At 41.1% G+C, this 22,056-nt stretch overlaps 1 protein-coding gene across 5 annotated transcripts in view; it reads left to right on the forward strand.

The window, feature by feature from the left end:
- Positions 1 to 22,056, forward strand: part of AMBRA1 (autophagy and beclin 1 regulator 1) — a 128,411-nt gene that overhangs the window by 91,033 nt on the left and 15,322 nt on the right. For all 5 annotated transcript variants that reach the window (XM_059849388.1, XM_059849387.1, XM_059849390.1 and 2 more), the window contains one exon: positions 8,875 to 9,014. In XM_059849388.1, the coding sequence (XP_059705371.1) occupies positions 8,875 to 9,014 (140 nt within the window). The remainder of the gene's footprint in view (positions 1 to 8,874; positions 9,015 to 22,056) is intronic.

Genomic DNA, 22,056 nt, shown 5'->3' on the forward strand with positions numbered 1-22,056 from the left:
AGACTACAGCTATTTGGGAAACAGTCTGATTAAGTGGTCCTTCAATAGCCTGGATGGAACAGAGTATTTGTATATTTCCATTGTAAACAGATGGAGAATTCCAAATACCACAGGAAGAAGGGCCTGAAACAGAAAGACTTGGAGAGTTTTAGCACAAAGCCAAGCTTTTTTTGTTCTAGCATATTAACTCTTAATGAGTACAATGCACAGTTTTCCTGAGTGCTGTTGCATTCTGAGCTTCATGCAAGTGTCAGTAAAATGTATCCAGTGTGGTCTGCAAAGGTCACTCGCTGAATCTCTTCGTGATCTGTGCAAACTCCTGCAGCCATAAGCAACCAAGCTTTAATCCTGAAAGCAAAAACCCTGCACATCTGTTTCACTGGGGCACAAGTTAGTTTTATCAGAAACCTTGGTAATGTGAAAATAAAATTGGTTAGGAGAATATGAGGAGGTGGCTTACTGCAACACGTTACCTCCAATGAAAGAGTTCATGTGAACTAACATGTTTCTGAGAACAAGAATAGTGTACAAGAAAGTACCAGCCTCTTGCTGTGTTGTTGAAGAATGTGTTGGTGTGGTCCCTTGGGTCTTCTTTTAAGGAAGATTTGACATCTTCATGTCAACAGGGTGATCTTCTGATGACTCCAAGTAGAACTACAAATAATATGTCCAGTTACTGCCCAAAGAAATTTTTCACTCTTGGCAGAAGTCAAACCACATAGATGGTTTTTTAGCCTTTCAAAAGGCCATGCAAAGTCACAGACTGCAAGCATTTGTTGATACTAGGAAGAGGACATGGAAACAGAAGCCTTGTTTGACTGAAACAGGAAATCTCTCCATACAATAGAGTGGAGCATAATTGTTTGGTTGAGACCTAGTAGTTTATATATTCTGTGTATTGGCAGATTCTGTCAGATGTCTTTAGAAAAACAGATCATATCCAAAACCCATGTTGGTAAACACTGCTTATGTAGGGTACTATAAATAGAGCTATATTCAACATCAGTGGAAAATGCAGCACAACCTTGGGGGTGCAGATGACATGAAGATTTGCACAGATGTGCACATTTGAGTATGGATGCAGAAATATGCAGGAATAGTATGTTGTAAGAGTTAGTTATATTCCTGTCTTGACCAATTCAGCTGTGTCTGCTTGAAGTTCGCTAAGACAGAGCTTAGAGGAAACTAAAAACTCATTAGAATCCTTCATAAGATACTGTGTTAGTATCTTGTGATGGTTAAACACGGGAGCAGTGTCCGTTTTAGCAAACTGGTGTGAAGAAAAAGCAAATGACATCTCCTCAGGATGTTTTTACTTAATGGGATGTGAGACTGAGAGCCAAGACATTTTGTTTAATATGAGGTCCAGTATTTGGAGAGCAGGGCTCTTGCAGTTCAGATAAAGCCTTGAGCCTGTTTGCCCCACAGTAGCTACTGTTAGCTTCGGTGCAGTTTGGTACATAGTTTTAACTAGATTTAAGAAATTATAGCGAATATGGTTCTACATCTGAGATTATTTAGGTGCAGTCATCTTGCCCAAGTCATTTAGTTGGAAGGGAGCCAAAGTGAATTCTTAACGATTTGCATTGAACTGTGCATGGGCTGAGAAGAAATTGCTGTTTGCTATTTCACAGAAACTTTTTCCAGTACTTCTTCCTACCATCTTCATTGAATTAAATTTGAACCGACTCCTTCCTCTTGTATTTATTCCTTCCAGACATGTAGGCAGCTGGATGTCAGCCTCTTTTCACCTAGATGAGGATGCATGTAGCTCTGTCATCAACATATTGTTGACATTTGATCTTGTATGCCATTCCACTGAGGCTCAGCAGACGGAGAATGGGGTGGAATGGCAGCTGTGCGCAAATCCTTTGCTCTTGTCATTGGATTTTTAACATATTGTAGATGTTGCTGTTACAGTCTCAGCATGACATTTAATGAGGAATTCACAGATACTGGTTTTGGTTTGCAGTCTGAGTTAAGGGCAAAAATAAAAAAAGGTTGCCGTTCCTTTTGCCAGAGAAATGACCGTATGTCTATTAGATTGGTGCAGCACTGGGAGCTGTTGATGATTTTTGGAAGAGAGAGTAGCAGTGGGATACAGTCCTGTTCGCATAGTTCAGTTTATTTGTGCATCTGTGCTGAATATACATACACGTGTATCTGTCTTCTGTCACTCCAATCCCTTTGGCATTCCTGTTTCTCTCCTTTCATCTTTTCCAACCATCTGCATGTACAAATGAAAAGATAATTGTTTTGTTCAACAATTTCTTGCTTACTCAACCCTAGGTTTCAGATCCCAGTTTGGACGATCCCCTAAGGGGGTTTTTTGAGCTATTACCCTGGTTTTACAGCCTTTGAAAGACAGGTAGTAAAATAATGAGCCACTTCACTGCAAGTGTGTTATTTTCCTGAGTGAGAGCTTTGTTACCTAAGATGATCCATTTCTTTGTAAGACCTTGTTCCCCTTAGTTAATTTTAAATGTAGTAGTTGCATGGCAGGCTTGTGAAATTAGGTACCAGCTGATAATGCGATGAACTCACCTAAAGAAAGAAAGGATTAGGTGTGCTTTAATGAGACTTCTCTGAATTTGAAATATCAGCAATAAATTATGTAATCAACCAGGATCAGGAAGAACCAACAATCTTTTATGTTTGCAGAAGTTTTTGCAATCCACCCAACAGAATTTTCTGGTGCTGGCCTGTTTTAGGAATTGGATCAACTATCCATAGTTAAGATTTCAGTTGTTGGAAATGAAGAGTTCTCACTTAATTTGCTGTGGCTCAGAAAGCAAAGCTAGATTTTCTTCATGGACAACAGGTGCAGAAAAAGGCAGAAAGATGTTTGTTATATTGGTAAAGACTGAAGAAAAAATTTATATATAATCCTATTGCATCTGAGGAAGATAAATGGAGTTGAAAGAAATTTTATTTGTGCTGAGCACTGGACGATAAAATCCATTTGAGGATAGGACTGACAAATCCGAAAAGATAAGTGCATTATTTTTCACTTCTTCCATTTTAACAGAGAAGGTCTATTGGAAAGATGTGTATGTTGTTAGCAGGAATCAGCTGTGGGGGAGGGGTTGAGCAGCATAGACCAACCTGCCTAATAGGGAGAGACTGGAAGCAAGAAAACAAATCTTTTCCCCCATCTCATCATGGAAAATAGGTGCCTTTTTCTTTGCATCTGCATATAGGCAGAGAGACTCCTTCCAAACAAAGGGGAGACTTACTATGTTTCAAAATGCTGGTATACATTGTCTTATGAATAAATGTATTGAGCAATCAGTCAGTTATCCCAATGAGTGTTTGTTTTGCTTTGCTTTGCTCTGCTTTAGACAAGCTGCACTTGAATTTTACTGTAGAGGGTTCTGGAGTTTGTGACAGTGCAAGTCTTAAACCTGAATTTCATCATATTTTGTGAAATTCATTAATAGGCAGCAAAGTAAAAAATGTAATCTAAGCCAAAATATCCTGCTATTTATTAAGGAGATCAGGTTGGAATGTCTTTTTCTTATTATACTTCTGGGCCTTCAAAAAACACAAACTAATTGAATGCATAATACAAGTCAGTGATGCAGGCTTACTGGCCAAGGACATGTGGTGTATTCAGGGGAGTGGTAGATCTTTATAGAAACTTACCTGATACCTTGGTGTCACAGGTAAGCTAGTTAACACGTTGGCATTATAAAAATGTCAGGTAAGATCTTTCAGTGGTAACACAGTATTAGGAGGAGGCAAAAAAAGATAATTAATTGATTTCAGTGCTCTCTTGACAAGGTTCTTGCAATGAAAAAAAAATGAAGTCAAACTTGCTCTGCTTATGCCTTCGTGCTGTCACTGCATCTTATCTGCTGCTCTGGCAAATACAATTGGAGTTCATAATTTTCTGCATTTGTTTTAATGCTCTTTGAGTAGTTTCAGACTGCATGTAGGCCTTGCTTGGAGATGGACTTTCAGTGAACTTATTACAGTGTTGTGGATTGGCTGTGATTGTAGGGCTGCATCAGTAGTATAACCTGTACTCATGAAAAGCACTTTGTTTACCAATACAAACTTTGCATCTGTGGAGTTGAGAAATACATTTATTGGCTGCCATTACAGTTATACTCATCCAGCAGCGATAAATGGTCCTTTCTGAAGCTCTTCCTTGACAACCCAGGTCAGAGTAGCTGCGAAACTGTGTATTTTACCAGTCCTCCAAGACGTTTCTTTAGCGTTTAACACATCAGATAGTTCTTTCCCTGTGTGTTTTCATTGTCTCTCAGCCTCTGCTGACAGTGTAATTCAGTTGAAAATTCATAATTATGTTTTAGGCTTTTTTTGTGATTTAAAAACCCACCTTACCTGCTTCAGGGATAGCGGAATCTCCCCATGTAAAGGAGACAACAGCTGCACCCCCACCCCCCCAGCAGTGCTTATCAAGGCTCATCTAATAGCCAGCTTACTGCTTAGCCTAAGCAAAGGTAATGGCTTTAAATTTATTGGCATCTCGGAGGCAGATGCATCTAGTTGAGAGCAGAAGTGTCTCTATTGAATTAAAAAAAGATAAAAAGCAAGAGTTCCTGCTGAGTTTTCCTACTGTTTGTGCCAAAACTTTCTCTTCTCCAGCTTCAAAACATGTTTGTTCTTTCTTAAGTGCCAGAGAGAAGAAAGGTCTCACTCTGCCAAACAAGTAGTGTTCAGCACTCCCCTGCTTTTCACTGCTCTCCTTAGAGGTGGGAAGGCCTTGAGCAAGAGGTGGCTGTGCAGATGATGCCATGCCTCTGCCTTGGCCAGGCACGGCGCCGCTTGGATCAGGCGAGTGCAGCACTGCGGCCAATTGGCAACAGGAGCACAGGCTTGGGGCAGCCTGCTGCTGCTCTGATGACTGACAGCATCCTGGAGATTGCTCTGTCCAGCTTTTTAGTGCTGGCACATCCCAGAAATGGGGGGAAAGGTAGAATTTAATTTGTTATTAAAAAGCAGCAGCTTCCCTAGTACAGAATGGGAGGGGAAGACAGAAGGACTAGCTCAATAATGAGGATGTAGCAGAGATTTCCAGCAAAAAGTTTTCTTACCTCTCCAGGGCAGGTATAAATTAACTGTCTAGCTCTGTGCTTATGTATTGTGCCCTGGGCCTGTCAGCTTGACATTGAGGATGAGATCATTGAGAAAGATTCCTTGAGGCTGTTGATTGTCATGCAGCCTCTCCTGGCACTCTGCCATAAGTAAATACCTAAGTTAGTGGCTGTGACAGTACTGATGTGACAGCAGTGACAAGTTGGAGGGGAAGCAGCAACAGTGGGCTTGAGGTGGCCTTTGCACTCCAAATGCAGCTTGTTCTTTGAATAATTTGAGGGCCTGTTTTTTCCTTATCTTCATGCCTTATAGCTCTGCTTTCTCTGAACCATTTTTTCCTGCGGCTATGAAGCAATGAAAGCAGCTTTAGAGAGTTCAGTGCATGATGTACATGCCCACTCCTGTTGAGTAAGGATGGAAAAGGCGCACCAAAGAGATAAGTTGTTGCTTCTAGTACAGGTTTTGGAAATAGAAAAGTGCAGACAAAAATCCAGCAAATCTTTCCCCACACTTCATGATTACAGGGATGTAAAATGGAAGCAACCAACTTATTTCTTTAGTGATTATTGCTTTCCCTTGGTACAAATTGCCTTTTGTGTGGAAGTTTAGCTACCTAGACAGTTTTGGTTTTTCTAGACAAAGGCTTTTTACCTTTCTGACATCCCCTGAACTCAAGGAGAGAGGGATTCCTTGAAATGACAGAAGACTGCTAGAATCCTCTTTGGAGTGTGGAGAGATCACCAGAGTTTTCTACAAACATAACTACAGGTCAAGCAACTGCTCTGTGTAATTCAGGCTGGATCATGGGGCCCGAAGGGGAAGGAGTAGGACCTGCCATGTGTACTGAAATGATCTTTATACATCATTGTTGTTGCAGGAAGAGAACTGCTTGCTATACGTGTGTTACCTGCTAGAGCTTAAGCTTCCATAGGTATGTTCGGAAGGTCACACTCCTCAGACTTCACAGTATTTGTTATTAGAGAAACATACCATTCAAAACTATTTCAGAAGAGCATCTGGACATAAAGGCAGCTGCCAACTTTGTAAAATGCTGAATTGCCATGTCTAATGGTGTGTCCATGTATTATTGAATTGGTAGTATAGTGACGCTAAGAGCAAGTTTGACATTGGTTATGGTGAAAAGCATGGAAGCTTTTTGTGACTGCTGATGGTGATTTTGGGCTGATAGCATGTGGTGCAGTATGGTATTTTGTAACTGAAAGTGCCACACTAATAAAAATAAGCTCTCTGGAGACTCTGAGAGTACAGTGGGCACCTTTAAAGATCAATCACTGCACTTTTACAACAGTGTTTCTAAACTGATTCGTGAACCCTTGGCCATCAACATGGCTGTTACACATGGCCAATTAATCTGTGGACCAGCCCTAATGAAAATAAACTCTTTATTTAACAGCTTTTTGCATTTGTATTGTTAATTTTAAGAGTTTGAGGGTTGGCAACATTTACTTGACCTAGAAGCAGGAGAGTTGTGTTTATGTAGGATTCCTGTAGTAACCTGAGCATTTTTCCTTGAAGTTCAGAATTACAAAGCCCAAACAATCCACAGCAAAGAGGTGTGGTCAGTCTGTGGTATGTTTTGAGGCTGGCTACTTTGGTTGAAATATCTCAGTAACTTTTTATAAGATCTAACAATCAAAACAAGAAGACCAAAAAAAAAAAAAAAAAGAAATTCCAAAAGGAATTAGCTGTGATCCATGGCAAATAATGCTTCCTGGCAGAGTTCTTTGAAGAGAAGGACCTGCTGATGTTGAAGGAACTTAAATTTTTTTTTTCCACGCTGTGTATAGAGTAGGGGGTCTTGTTAATGGATGCAATTGCAACAGACAGTCTGTATGACTGCATCAGATTGATTAGCTGGGTCCTGGTTACTGCTGTGAGTGGTGATTATGCCAGTACAGCTGCTTTCTCTTTTTATGTACTAATTACCACACGCACGGATGTCATCACCCTTAACACTGCATGGAGTTGTCCCATTAGCGTGGGAGTGGGAAGCAGCAGGGGAGGGGAGCTCTTCAGCATGACAAGCTGTTTAGAATTGAATGGAGCGGAATGATGAAGCAACTATTCTGATGCAGAATTTTAAACCTATCTTGTCTTTGAGATTCAGCCCTCAGCCAGCACTTGCAGGTTGTCAAAACCAGACTCATGTCCTGTAGAATTTTCCATGGGGTGCTGTTTACTGCAAAGCAGTAACAGCAGTAAAGCTGAGCTGTAGCCAGCAAGTCTCCTACCTTGGTGTGGCTGGTTATGGAGCATGTGGGAGAACAGCTGTGCAAGCTGACCTGCCAGTTGGGAGAGCTTGTTCCTAGCCCAGCAAGGTGGTGGCTTCCTGAGATGTGACAAAGGCATTCTCAGTAGAAGAGAAACTGACTGCTTCTGACTTGCCAAAGTGATATGATGGACCCTTGCAGTCTTGAGAGATTCAGAATGCTTATTTAATGAATTTATGCTCCTGGTTCTGGCAGACCCCTCCCTTTCCCCTCCTTCCTCCTCCAAATCCAATCTTTCCATCTGAGAGTGCACCCTAATCTCCATGGTAACAGGTGTTAACCATTGTACAGCTGATTCCCCCCTTCTGTTTCTCCCCTTGCCCTTCCCTCCCTGCTGCCCCAGCAAGCAAGGCAGGGCAGGGGAATGGGACTGGCATGACAGAGATGGCTAAGACATAGCTAAACCCCTAAAGACCTGGTCCTTCTGCCTAAATGCTGAGCTTCTCTGAATACACTAACTGCTGAGTTATAGCCAAGGCAAAGAGTGGCCAGCTTCTGCCATACAGAGAAATCCTTCTTTCTCCTCTAATGTGACCTCCTCACAGGAGCAGTTCAGTAGTGATGGGAAATAATGTAGCTATATTGTTTTGCTCTGACTTGCTTTGTGTGCATAGAGGATGCTCAGGATGAAGATTCCGAGTACTAGCTATTGGAGGGCACATAGAGAAGTAATCCCTGACTCATGCTTCTCAAATTGTCAGAGACAAGATATGCAGTGGGCAACATAGCTATGGAGTAAAATGGCCCCAGTTTGTTAAAATAACTGATAAGTACCATCTGGATGGCTTCTAATTATTTACTTCAAGTTGCCTCAGCAATGCAATAGTGGTTGATGTGCATTCCCATCAACATTCATCCTGTTGTTCCAGCATAACATCATTCCCTTCCTTGCTCACTGGTTCACCATCCCCTTTCCTGTGGAGTCTGGAGGAAAGGTTTTGTGAAGGTTGGATGCTTGCCCACTAGAAAATCTAGTGAAAACCTGTCTTTCACTTGGATTTATCCCATTGAAAATCCAGATACAAAGTCTCTTAGTTGCAGTGATGACAGTGTACTAGCTAAATTTTTGAAGAAATTCTCTTAATGATTTGGTCTTGTAAATGTAGTCTTCAGTCCTACCGTTCCAAAGTCCTAATACTTTAATGGCCCAGTACACTGCAGCATCTTGTCCCTCTCTATTCTAAGTAGCCAAACTGCTTCATTACTGCTTTTTCTATTTCCCATGCCTTTGTTTTTATGATTTCCATGTGTCATATTTTTGGGTTAAATGGATTGTTGTCAGTATACCGAGTTCAGGTTGCTGGATGCTTTACAGCTGTGCGCTAGTCAGCCTATTAAAAATTTAAGGGCGCATATATGTGCATTTCTAGCAGCTGCTTACTCTCACTGCTGGTTAAGTGGTTGCCTGCAATCCTGTAAAGTGACATATCTCTATGGCCACCTGGGGAAATTTGTTTGAGCCTCCTCGGCTCTCCTGTCTTGTGTTGTCCTGTCAAGTAATCTCCTGTTGTTGTTCCAGAGAGTTTTCAACGTTCTGTACCCAATGCCTGCCGACCAGAGGAGACACGTCAGCATAAACTCTGCTCGCTGGCTGCCTGAGCCCGGCCTGGGATTGGCCTATGGCACCAACAAAGGGGACCTGGTGATTTGCCGACCAGAGTAAGTGCTTTACATGCAGGCACTACATAGAGCTGTAAGTGCTTTAGCCATTCTGTTCTCAGGTAGTGGGATTAGCATGGCTTTTCTTGTCCTTGAGGCTTCCAAAAACTCCAATACTTAATACTTCTTTTGGATTGCCACAGTGTTTACCTGAGTCTCTTAAAATCAGTATTTGTTTTGCTGATGGTAAACTTCAGAGAGTGTTTGAAGTGCATTTCATTAGCTCATGTTATTTCCCGTATCCTACTAGGATTTCTGGATCCTTTATTTCTTATATGACTAATGCAGTGTCTTTCAGCCTCTGTGGATTTATAGATTTCTGAAGGTTTACAGTGACAGGAAATTTAAGTTAGTAATATGCTTGCTTTCCTCAGCTTTCAAGGACTTCTTGAAGACCACCAACCAGGTTGAAAGTTGCTGACCTAGAATTATCAAGTACTTTTTTCAGTATTCAAGCAAGAGATTCTATGAACTGCAAAGTTGTTTTTTTTTTTTGTCACAATTATGAGCAAGCCATTGAATTATTTTGGTGTCCTCACTTAAAGTCCAGTGGTGTGATGTGTACATTTCAGTTCTCTTTAATTTGTATAGAGCTGTGAAAGGTGTAACCACCCTTCTGTAAGCTCACAATTCAACACAAGCTAGTTTAGTTGTGGTCTGACACAGATGATGACGGTGACAGATCTTGCTTTCACTGTTCCTGGGGAGTGTCTGCATCCTACTTTGTTGAAACCTTTCTTTCCATTTTGTTGTCCAAGTGTTCTTTTGGAACCACATTTCTTATATGCTGCAGGGACACTTTAGGAGTTTCTCTGCTTCAGTTATTTCCTGGTAGTAAACTTCCTTAGAATTCGTTTGGGTTGTGCTTCACATGTTGAAGTTCCTTGGAACTTAAAAGCTGGCAGCTAGAAACTTAGAGCACTGCTGGTGATCCTACCACATGCATGTGGACTCCATCTGTTGTGCCATGACATCAGGCATGTGGTGCTTGAGGAGAGTCATATTGTCAGTTTAGAATCACTAGCTGATATCAGAATAAATATATACAATTGTAACAGTGACTAGTTCAGCACAGCCTTCTGTGAAGTCTGGCTGGAATTCAGATTGGACCACTTTTGGTACTACAAAATGGCAGTGCTTTTCAAACAGCCCTCTTGTTCTCTTTAACATAATCTTTTATCAAGACCTTGTTTATACATGAAGTTCTATAAGATACTGTTACGGAATAAGCTCTAATCACTCTCTTTCAGGATAAGTGGCTTTCTTTAAGAACAGTTGTTGTATTTTCTAAGCAAAATTATTCAAGAATAGTGGCTCTTTTCTTGAACTTGAGAATATTCTAAGTTATTTTTGGTATAGAAAAATGGTTAAGATTTAGTTTGCTGTCTGTGGTTCATGAGATGAACTTGGATGAGAACCCAGGGAAATGAAGTTTCCCTGAGGGTGGATTCTTTGATTGAATGCTGCAGAGTCAAGCTTGATCTGGCTGTCCTGGCTTCACACACCCCACATTACATTTCCACTCCAGTTCTTGCAGTGCACCCCAAAGCTGAGTGGCATGTCTCTTCTTGGCACCTCACTATTTAAAGAGTCAATATGAACACTTTTATGGTATGTTATGGAAGCACAATCAGCCCTTCTGCAAAATCCGTGTACAACCTTCTTAGCTCATCATGTTGATTATGCACTATTCCAACAAAAATAGGTGTTTTGTATGTGAACATGAAACAAGGTGGCTGTATTAGGTGGGAGATTTATTGGGGGGGGTTGACAAAAATGCTTCAGAAATGTTTCCTGCTGGTGGATTAGATGCTTCTGGTGGTAATTGTAAACATCACATGGACTGTTGGGTTCTTTCTGGAGCAGGACACCTGATGTGTTCTGTTCTCAACTGCACCGTTTTATAGACCGAAAAGAGTCATGAGTGGCTTGTAAGCCTCAGCATGAAGGTGTAGATACTCACTGAGCTGTATAATTTGCATTGAGGCGCTAACATAAGAACACAAAGGTGAATGAGGCTCTGTCAGAGTAGAAGTGGCTTGGAGCTTTGGTGTCTGTTCCAGATCTACTTGACAGATCCTTAGTGAAAGGAAAAATCCTGACATGCCATCTCAGTAGTTCCTGGCTTAATAAAATTGTTTTGAGATTGGTATGTGTATTGGCTTTAACTTGAGAAGTGAGGGAGAAAATGAAAAATATTTCTGTGGTTTCCATACACAGTAATACAGTGGAAGACAAATGCAGGATTCAGCAATTGATGGAGTACTACTGTATGGAGGATAGTCTAGCAAACAGCAGGAAAACACTGTACTACTGAAACTCCCCCATTGTTAACAGAGATTATTATAATTCCCTGAGTCTTAATTCCCATATGCAATGGAGGCATTTGAAACCAAGTACTACAGGAATCATATAAACAGATTGAAAGAGCAGCTGTTCTTCAAGTAGAGGATTTAAACGAGTAGACTGGAAGTACAAGCTGACCAAAAAAAAAAGGGGAGGGGGAAAAAGGCCTAACTTGAAGCTCCATGGACTCATAATGGGATGCTATGCAAGTAGCCCTCCCAGTGTTCAAAAGAAACACTGCTTAAAAATTGAAATGGCAAGGTCATATTATGTTGTCAATCCATTATTGTAATCTCAGTACACAAATTTATAGGATACATCTTAAAGGTAAGTAAAATAAAAATGATGGAAAGTGGGGTCAAATGCATAGTGATTTGCCTAAAGTGGAGTACAGTAGGTTGTGTGTCTGTTCTTGAGAATGTTACGGTTTTATTTCTAATTAAAGGGTCAGCCAGGGATTTGCTCTGTCTAACATATCTGTGGTTTAGTAAGGGAGTTCCTATATTGGAACTACAATAAATCTGGTTAATTTCTAAAGACTTAGAACAAGATCAGGTAAAGAGTGGGTGAAGTCCTGGCTAAAGGAAAGAATACAACATTATTGACAGCTGGACTCTGTCAAAAAAGAGGTCATTTGGATTCTTTAATAAAACAGTTCTGGAACTGGTTGATAAATACTATTTACACTAATGGCTGGTAAGGGTGCTGTGAATAAATTTGCTGAGGATGTGACATTAGCTTTGTCACTGCAGAGAAAAATCAAAGTATCGCAGAGGAATTGGATTGCTGTTAAAGTGACTGGAGTTATAGAAATGAGAACTTAACAGTACAAAGTGCATTTAGTGACTAATTACACTGAGTTCAGTAGATAAAATGACGGAGGAGGAGAAAGACCTGAGGTTTTGGTTGATTGTAGGTGATTAAGCCATCAATACATGAGGCTGTAAGAAAAAAATTTGTTCTAGGATGAGATACAAGATGCTTAACAGCAGAGGTGGCAAAATATTAATATGGGCGTAGAGGAAGCTAGATTTATAAGCTGGAATAGTTTAAAATTTGCCTTTTAACTTGCACAATAGCATAGAGCGCTTGATAGTGGGATCAGGGGAACATTTTATCTAAGAAAATCTGCAGTGTGGAGTCTTTATTAGGGCTAAAAAGGAAAGATAAGGAGTAGGTTATATAGCCTTCCATAAAGAAGCAAGAACTCTGAAAATGTATATCACTGAATGGTCAAGGTTGAAAGGGACCATTGGAAATCATCTAGTCCAACCTCTGGTCAAGCAGCATCCCTTGGAGCACATAACTCAGGATAGTGACCAGATGGCTTTTTAGTATTTCCAGGGAAGGAGACAGTGAAATCTCACTGAGCAACTTGTTCCAGTGCTCAGTCACCTGGACAGCAAAGAAGTCCTTCTTCTTGTTTTGGTGGAACTTTGTGTTCCAGTTTCTGCCCATTGCTTGTTGGTCAGCACTGTCAAGAAGAGCCTGGCTCCATCCTCTTGACACCTTCTCTTCAGTCCTCTAGTCATCAGTGTAGCCCTCCACTGGACCTGCTCCAGGAGCTCCATGTCTTTCTTGTCCTGATAAGTCCAGAACTGGACACAATGCTCCTGATTTGGCCTCACCAGGGCTGGGTGAAGGGGCAGGGTCACCTCCCTTGACCTATCAAAGAGCTGTTAAAGCTCTTTCTAGTACACCCAGGATTGTGGAGGGTTCTTGACCTTCTTGGCCACAAGGGCACTGATGGCTCGTGGACAGTTTGTCCACCAGGACCCCCATGTGCTTCTCCACAGAGCTGCGTTCCAGGAGATAAGCCCTCAGCCTGTGCTGGTGCAGGTTCCCAGGTTCAGGACCTGCACATACCTTTTTTGAATTTCATTCAGTTCTTATCTGCCCATCTCTCAAGGTCCTGAATGGCAGCCCAGCACTCAGTGATATCAGCCATCCCAGCTTTGTGTCATCATTGAACTCTTTGAGGAGGTATCTGTCCCTTCATCTAAGTCTTTCATGAATAAACTAAACAGTACTGGGCCCAGTATTAACTCTTAGGGCACACCACTAGTTACAGGCTTCCAGCGGGACTCTGTGCTGCTGATCATGACCCTCTGAGACCTGTCATTCAGCCACCTCAATCCACTATTTCATCCTCACATCCATTCTGCAGGTCCCATTTGCCTGTGAGGATAACATTGGAGACAGTGTTACAAGGCTTGCTGAAGTCAAGGTAGACAACATCCACTTCTCTTCCCTCACCTATCTAACCCGTATTCCCATTGTAGAAGGCAATCAGGTTGGCTAAGCATGGTTTGTTTCCTTTTGGTGAATCCGTGCTTGGCTATTCTGACACCTATATAAATGAAAATATTTCAGCTGTCATCCAGGTGGGTGTATTGCCACCTGGCTGCACACCCCACTGGGATAATGGGACTAGATACAGTTTGGATCTAGATACATAAATATATATGTGTGTGTTTTTTATCAGCAAGCAAAGAGGCACAAATTGACTATGACAAGTTTGTGACTGCAAATTAGAGGAAGGTGGCAGCCAGATGATTTCTGCATTAGCCTGTATGTTTGTTGGGTGGATGCAAAAGATTCTGCTGTTTGGAAATGCAGCTCAGCTTGCAGAGACAAGTGTATGACTCGAATACTTGTGACTGAGGGTGAGACTGAGCTGCTGAGCCATGAGGCAGGTTTTGGTATTTTAAATCCAAGGTTCCCATCTTAATAGGTGTTGGCAAGTTGACTCTCAGAGCTGTTGTGCTCTAAGAAGGTGAGAGCAGGTCTCTGTGTCCTGTTAAAAACTTTGTGTACTTTACCCTCTGTATCTAAGTCTTTGAGGAATGGTCTGTGTGAAAGAACCCAGGGGACTTGGATTCCTTTTCAACCGGAACCCAGCTTTTAGAAATAACTTCCTCTTCAAGTGACCAACGGGAGAAACTATTTACTGTTCACAAGTCTGATCTTGGAGCTGGAGCAAGGGGACTCAGGTCTGTGGTTCACAGGCAAATCCTGCTGATAAAAGAGTGTTGGCTCAGATGTGGCTTGGAAACAGGCTGCAGTCTTTATGAGGCTGTGACAGCCTTGTTCTTTTCCGAGGGTCTTGTAGTTCATTCTTGTCAAGGTTGCAAACTGGTAGACTTGCATACGCATTAGATCATGAGTCTGCTGTCTGGTTCCACACGGCTTCGCATTAACACGTGCTAATCTGTGCTTTTTGGATTTAAGATGAATTTGTGTTCAGTCCAGAAGTGTGGTATTGAAAGGCTCTGAGGCTGCCATGTTTTCAAGGGTGGGCACCACGGAGCTAAATCAAGACACTAAATTGGTAACAGTGATATTCAGTGGAAGAGCCATGTCAGATATAAACAGGAATCCCTTTAGGCATACCACGTGGGGCATTGTGCTCCATTTAGGAAGTGAAGTGAAGTGAAGTGAACCGAACCACTATGTACTACTCAACTGTGGCCTGGAGGTCTGTCACAGGAAGTGATACAGCGGTGTGAATTCCCCCACTCCTCTGCTGTCCTGCTGCACACTGACTTTTATGCAAGCTGCTAGTGCTTTTTTAGCCTGCCCAAGGATGTTTTTCTCTTGTTACATTCTACCTGACATCCTTTGTAACTGTGACCACTTATAATCTTCAGTAATCTCCCTTTTTTGGCTCTGCATACTTCAAGGTTTGATTCAGTTTCTGAATCTTTGGATTTTCATCATGGAATGAAATGATCAGTGTCTGTCTTGTATGGTAGAAACACCTCTCCTGAATTAAAAAGGAATATGATTCTTAATGCTCACAACTTTTCCTATCCTATCACATCCCAACTAGAGCTTTCCCCTTCAGAAACATGCCTGGTGGGGATCTCAAACATTAACTGTCTTGCAAAACACAAACAGGTGAGACCAAAAGTGGTGAGGAGTGGACTGGATGCTGCCCTTTGCCGTCTTTGCTTGAGGAGGAACATCATGGGGAAAAGGCAGGGGATCCAAATATCAATTGTTTGTTGTTTCATTTTGAGTGTCCTCTCCCCTGTGCTCAGAAGCAGGTACTGGAAGGGCTCAGTGCTCATGTGCTTTTGCAAATACTGTTCCAGAAACCTCACTGTTCTGAGAAAATGTCAAGCTCTTGAAACACCTTGTCTAAGGCTAGCTCTTTAATGCAGCCATCCACAGGAGAGGAACGATTTCTACAGCTGTCAGAGCTTCTGGTAATGGAATTAATATACCCCTGAAGATGCATCTGGTTCAGAGGCAGCATTCCTTAGATTTCTCTCACTGGGAAGTAGGTGTGGAGAGTTTCAAACTGATTCAGTGCTATTCAGTGTGCATATTTTAATTCTTTGGGGTGAGATCTGTCTCTAACATGAAATTATTCCAGAAAAATTATGATAAATTCCTATGCTTTGCAAGCAATCACTGCATTTATCTGTCTGTGCCAATCTTTTTTTTTTTTTTCTTTTTTCTTTTTTCTTTTTTTTTTTTTTTTCCTCTGAGAATAGCATATCCTCCCATCTACTGATGGGGACAATGTGTCTACATCTAGTTATCAGCACTGGTAAAGAGATGGTAATCTATGCAGCTGCCTGGCACATCATGTCTCCCTGCTGGCTGGCTCCATTCCTCAGGCTCTGCAGCCTCCAGCCATGATACCCCCAGCAGCATAAGCTACATCCTTTGCCTTTTAAGAATAGCTTCTGGAGGATGGAGTAAACAAGGAGACAGAAGGAGAAACTGTCTTCCCTCATGTGTAACCAAGGCATGTTAGCAACCCTGCATAGGAAATGTTCTCACAACTGTTAACTGGGGTAGCTGGAGATACTATTTATGTCTGAGTCCTCCTAGCAAATGGCCTTTTGAAAGGCAGCATCTGCATGGGGCCTTTAACAAGGAAATGAAGGTGTGTCCTGGACTTCTGCTGCCTGTTAACCACAAGATACATTGAATTGTCTAAAGGAGGATAAAAGAGGTTTTTGATTGATAAAAGGGCTGACAAGAAGGAAAGATAGCCCATTTTGCACTATAGATGCATCCTGCAAGCGTACATTTCGATTTTGTCATTCTTGCATTTAAAAAAAAACTAAATTAATTATTTCCAAATTCTGAAGGAAAGCCTAGGTAACCTCAGTACTAAGAGGCTTGGTCGTTGTAGTTGCAGAGGAAGAGTGCTAATGTGGAAGCTTAAAACAGTATTTCAATTCTGATACCAATTTTTATTCTTCTTCCCCTTTTTGTATGTGAATGGGATATCCAGGATGACTGATGGCATTAAGTGAAAGTTGCCCTCATAAAATTCCACTCAATATGTTTATGATTCCTAAAGATAAATTTTGAAAGCTGCTTTAGTCTTCAGTTACTAGCAAGTTCATTTCCCTCACCCAATTCTTCAAGATATACTGTAGGATTGACTCCTTAGTGACATTTATTTTGCACCATGAGAAAGGGAACTTGGTAAAGAGCTCTGTGTTAAGAAATCATAGCCTGGTATTTATCAGTTTGTGTTCTGCATCACTGGTCATCTGCAGGTCCTAACTAGGGTTCTCAGTTTCAGTAGCACTCTGTAAGAGCACAGCCACGTGCTGTAAAAACAGTTACCAAATGCTTCACTTACATCTATTCAGATCACACCTGCCACCTTTTCTTCCTGTACTTTTTTCTAATTCTGTCTTCAAAAGCAGTTAAATTTCATGCAAGCAATTATTTTACTAACTGCCTACTGCATATGGCTCACTCTTTCATTGTTTCAATATATCTTCTTTTTTCTATTTGTTATATTACTCTCTTAAAGGATAAAAGTTACACTTAGAAGACAATAATAGTCAGTTTTAAGTATGGCTTTCTTTTTGGAGAGTGCTGCTAAGTTGACTTTTTTGCCCTTTTGTCATTTCCTTTTTTTTTTTGGTTACGTATTAGAAAACAGGTGCAAATGACTCAAAAAAGTTAACTTTTAAAAGAAAATTCAAAATGAGTGCAACTAGCTGCTATGTCTGGCATATTTCTTGCTCCCTAATTACACAAGTACCCTTGGATATTTTAGAAGTGGAGACTTCAGATGAGAGAGTTCAATATCTTGTCCACTTTGAAACATCATTGATTTTTGTCGTTAGCCTCACAAACGTATAGTCCTTTTTTCATTCTAATGCCATTTTCCTCATGTTTATTTTTAGAATGTCTTTTCCCTCTCTTGCAGCATGAATTCTCCGGCTGTCTTGTAACCTTTTTTTTCTCCACGGATCTATACTAGACCTTCCTTGTTCACTTGTTTACTTCCTTTGCTTTCCAATAAGATTTTCTTTAATTTTCCAGTTTTTAATCCATATTATTTGTGGAGTTTAATTTGGTGTCCCTTATGCCTGGTTTTTTCCAGCAGGACTCTGATAATGAATCCAGCTAGCAAATAAAAGAACCTTTTTTTTTTTTTTCATTTTCTTTCCCTATTTTAAATCTGTCTGTAAATGGTCTTAACTTCACGTCTACAATATGTGAGTAGTTGGAATAATTATTGCAATTTTGGGTTCTTGATGATTTTTTTTCCCTTTTTTTTGGAGGCAGTTTCCCCTGTATGCTAAACAGAATACTTTTTCGTTGGATAATTTCAAAACTACTGAAGATTAAAAATATAAACCTTGGCTTGCCCTGTGGATCTCATTGAGACTTGACCAAACCCAAGATCTTGGTTCTGGAGCTTGGCAGCTTTGTGTGTGCATATTCCAATGTTCTATTCAAAATAAGCATTTGCTATGCTTGCTAATTTTAAGCATTTATTTTGATGTTGCTTTCTCCCATTCTAGATGTATTTTCCTGGTTTAGTTTGCTGGCATGATATCTACAAAACAAGCCTACTTCATCAATGTTAGATTCTGCTAAAACAGTAATGAAAGTTCAAATATGACTTAAGAGTCACTTAGGCTCTCTTGTAGCAGTTCAAGATGTTTTAAGGCCTTAGAAGGCATAAACAATTTGCACTCCTCCAGAAACTCTTAACATCCTAAATTGTCTAAGCCACTGGAAGAGCTGATGGATCATAAACAGCCTAAGATATTCTGAGGGTTCAAAGCTTATTTGGAGTATAGTCTGCCTGTTATCACTTCAAGCAATTAACAAGCCTTTAGATTTTTAGAGGACTTAAGCAAGTTGTCCATCTTTATAGCTGTGTGGATGATACTGTCAAGCTGAACTGTGCTTGTTTGAAGACTTTTAAGCTGTGTATTCTGGAATCTGTTATTTACCTCCCAGAGGTGTCCCTACCTGGTACTTGGTGTGGTTGGAGCCAGATAGCAAAAGATACCGCGGCAAACTGGCAAGATTTAGTGAGAAGAAAGTCAGTGAAAATTCAGGAAATTCTTATTTGCTCTATTTCTGCCTTGTTTGTTCCAGGCTATTTGGCTTGGGTGCTGTGCTCTTTTTCTCATAAACATGATACAAGTTACAACTTCGTATGTCACGCTGTGTATAAACACAGTGTGTTTACATGATGGTAGTGTAAAAAATTTCTGAGAAAATAGCTTTTAAAAGTTGTTCTGGTGTTTTAGCAGAAGAATGAAGGCTGTCTGAGAGGGACTTTCATTGTCCTTATTCTCAACACAGGTTTTTCTGTTCATCTTTGCATTCCTTAAGGGCAGCACTCTCAACCTCAATATTTTTGAGGGTTTTTTCTTTGAGTCCTAAAATAGTCAAACATCCACACTTTCATAAAACTCCTTTCTTTCTGCTCTGGCATTGTCTTGGGCTTAATTTCCATTTGTTACTCCTGTTGAATGTGTTGGAAGACTGATTCTTAATTGAAGACTTCTCCCATGGAATATAAGACAAATTCCTCTTAATGCTTTCTGGTGATGTGTCATCCATTTCAAATTATTTTATGAGTCTGCTTATCTTCTACATGCAATCTGTAGGTAGGTTGCAAATGCTGACGCCTGGAAGTCACTTAGTTTTTGGCTATAGTGGTCCTGTGGATCAGAAGAAACTATTCTGTTTGGGTTCTTCTTACTGTATTAATCTCTCTCTTCTTTCTCTCTGAAGTATCTACCAGCTTAGCTGACTGATGACTCTCTTCCTTAGCTGAGATACCAAAATTTTACTGAGGGAAGATGGCTCTTAGGGGTGTGCCTTCTGTCTAAATCTTATCCACTGGCCACAAGATCATGAACTGGATCCAGCCTTAAGTGTCCACTGATAGACAGAACAAACTTGTATGTGTTTATGTTGTTGAGACAGAAGAGCTGCTGAATTAGCTACTGTTGCCACCAGCTTTATAAGGCTGACCTCATACAAATGGTGTGAGTTTGAATACAAAATCTTCAAAAATCCAAACATTTAACCTAGCTGACAGGATTGCACAATCAAATGAACAGGACCAGTTGTCTGGCAAAGTGTTCCAAGTTGCGTTGGCACCCTCCCTGAAGCAGGCACAGAGCTACCAGCTGCACCAAGCTGCCTGCTGTCCTGCTTCTGCAGCACCTTGGACAATTCAAGTCGGTATCAGGGTATGTTTCTGCATAGTTGCTGGTTTTCACACAGGCAAAATTTGCAGGATTCTAGAAAATTAGTGGGTTGTATCAGTGTGAGGAGTAAAAATGAGGCTGCTCTTAGATGCATCATTCATCTCAGTGTGATGGACAGGATGATGTCATGCGTCATTTAAATATCTGTGGTTGTCAATCATAAACTGCAGATCTTGTGTTCCTTGAATTCTTGTGCTTGATCCTGTGTCCATCCCCTGGCTAGTTACACATGGGCTGGCACCAATGAAGCTGCCCCCTCTTCTTGGTCAATGGGAGTTACTGCCCTGCAGAATTACTCCAGAAATCCCCTTTGCTGGTTCCATACAGTTTGCACAGCAGCCAGTTTTCACTTGGATTTGTCTCTGCACGTGGTTCATCGCCTGCACAGAAAGCTAAATATTTATGAAGTAGGGCGTTAGAAATTATTGTTTTCCCATCCAGGCAGCTGCTGGGAGTGCCAAACTTCGCCTTGTACTAACAATACCGTTGCCTAGCTAATCATGGGAGCTAGGGATGGGCTTGCTGTGCTGATCATCACCACCCTGGCAGAAGAGATAATGAGCTGCTGACAAGGATGCATCTGGAATCTGGCCAGCATTGCATTGCATTGCATGAGATAGTGTGTGCTGCTTCTTCCTTCCCAAACCAGGACAATAGATTCCTGTTCCTTAGCATAGTGTCACCTTGCTCTCTTGTAGCTCACTTTATTTCCTTGATACAGTTTGAATGGCTTAGAAATGACAAGTTTACACAAAGGGAAGAAAGCATGTCTTGGGAAATCCAAATCTTTGTAAACTAATCTGGTTTTGTATGCTTGCATTTAGTGATCTTGAATGGGCAGTATATTTGAGAAATCAGCTTTAAGGAGTATTTCCTTTTGTGGAGAAAGCAAACTTGGCAGCATGAAAATCAGGCGCATTGCATGGCATCAGAAAGGCAGCTTCCTTTCTGTGTTGGGCTTGCCACAGTCTTTATTCTAGTAATGAGGTTTTGCTGATATTTTTGGATGGGATTGCAGGCAGCAATGTTGTAATCAAAATTTAATTCGGTACTATAGCAAACAAGTGGGCTGCTGTTGGGCTTTCCCATGTGGCAGGATTTGAAGGAGGAGAGCAGTGCGTTTGTTCATTGCTGCTATCTTCTTCAGATTTCACTTCAATCATCCCCTGATGATACAAGTGAAAAGGTAGTAAGTGCTATTTATGCCTTCCTGGACGTGCATACACCGCTTGCAAATTATGGGTTGTTTTGTCTTGCTGTCATGCTCCTGACTGTATTGTTATGGTAGAGTTGGGGAATTTTCATCCTAATCCCTCCTCCTCTTCAACTCCCAGTTTTGGATATGCCAGCTGGGAGGTTACCCACATGTCTGAGTCTGTTTGTGCTGACCTGTGCTTTGTCAAATTATCCTTCAAATCCTGGCAAAGCAAGTGCACTAAATTGCATTTCAGCTCTCTTGTAATTTGTTAATAATACTAACATTAATTCCTAGTACTTGGTCCTATTTTCTTCCTGGAGACATAACTGAGCTGTGTAGGTAATACCTCTGTGTAGAGGGAGAGGCTTGCTAAGTTGTTGGCTCTTAATACTTAACAGGCTCCACTCTGAATCCTTATTTGACTTTCAGCAAAGCCTGCAAGTCTGTGCCCTTCATCCTCTCCAAGCTCGTTAATAATGTGAGCTGGACACAAGCGTGAAGGAAAAGTCCATCTTAGAACAGATCCCTGCTGGGAAATCCAGGCTGTGAGCAGCTCTGCATGTAACAAAGCTAATGGAAATTTCCAGGGAGGGCTTAGAGAGCTTAGTGACAGCCATAAAAGGGAAGAAAGTAAGAACTTGACTGAGTGGACTTCACTGTCCATGACTGACACAGTGCAGAGAATTGCAATTTTTCACCCTAAAGCCCTTGGCAACAAATGTCCTTTTTACTGCATCCACATCCAAGTGGCTCCATGTTACACACAGCTTCTACCTTGTGCCTTGAAAAATGTAAAGTGCTTCTAGCATTTCTATATCTAGAGTTTGATGAAGCAAAAGTTAAATGCTTACATTACCTGAAAAATATTCATTTCTCCACTGTAAGCTCTGCTTCTTTGGAATGAATTGTCAGGCCCTGATTTGCAAATCTCCTGGGAAACGTACTGTGAAAGGCTGCTCATTTACAAAATTCAAGCAGTATTTTGCAATGGGAG

The sequence above is a fragment of the Haemorhous mexicanus genome, chromosome 6, assembly GCF_027477595.1.
Source record: "Haemorhous mexicanus isolate bHaeMex1 chromosome 6, bHaeMex1.pri, whole genome shotgun sequence".
In the NCBI taxonomy this organism is placed as follows: domain Eukaryota; kingdom Metazoa; phylum Chordata; class Aves; order Passeriformes; family Fringillidae; genus Haemorhous; species Haemorhous mexicanus.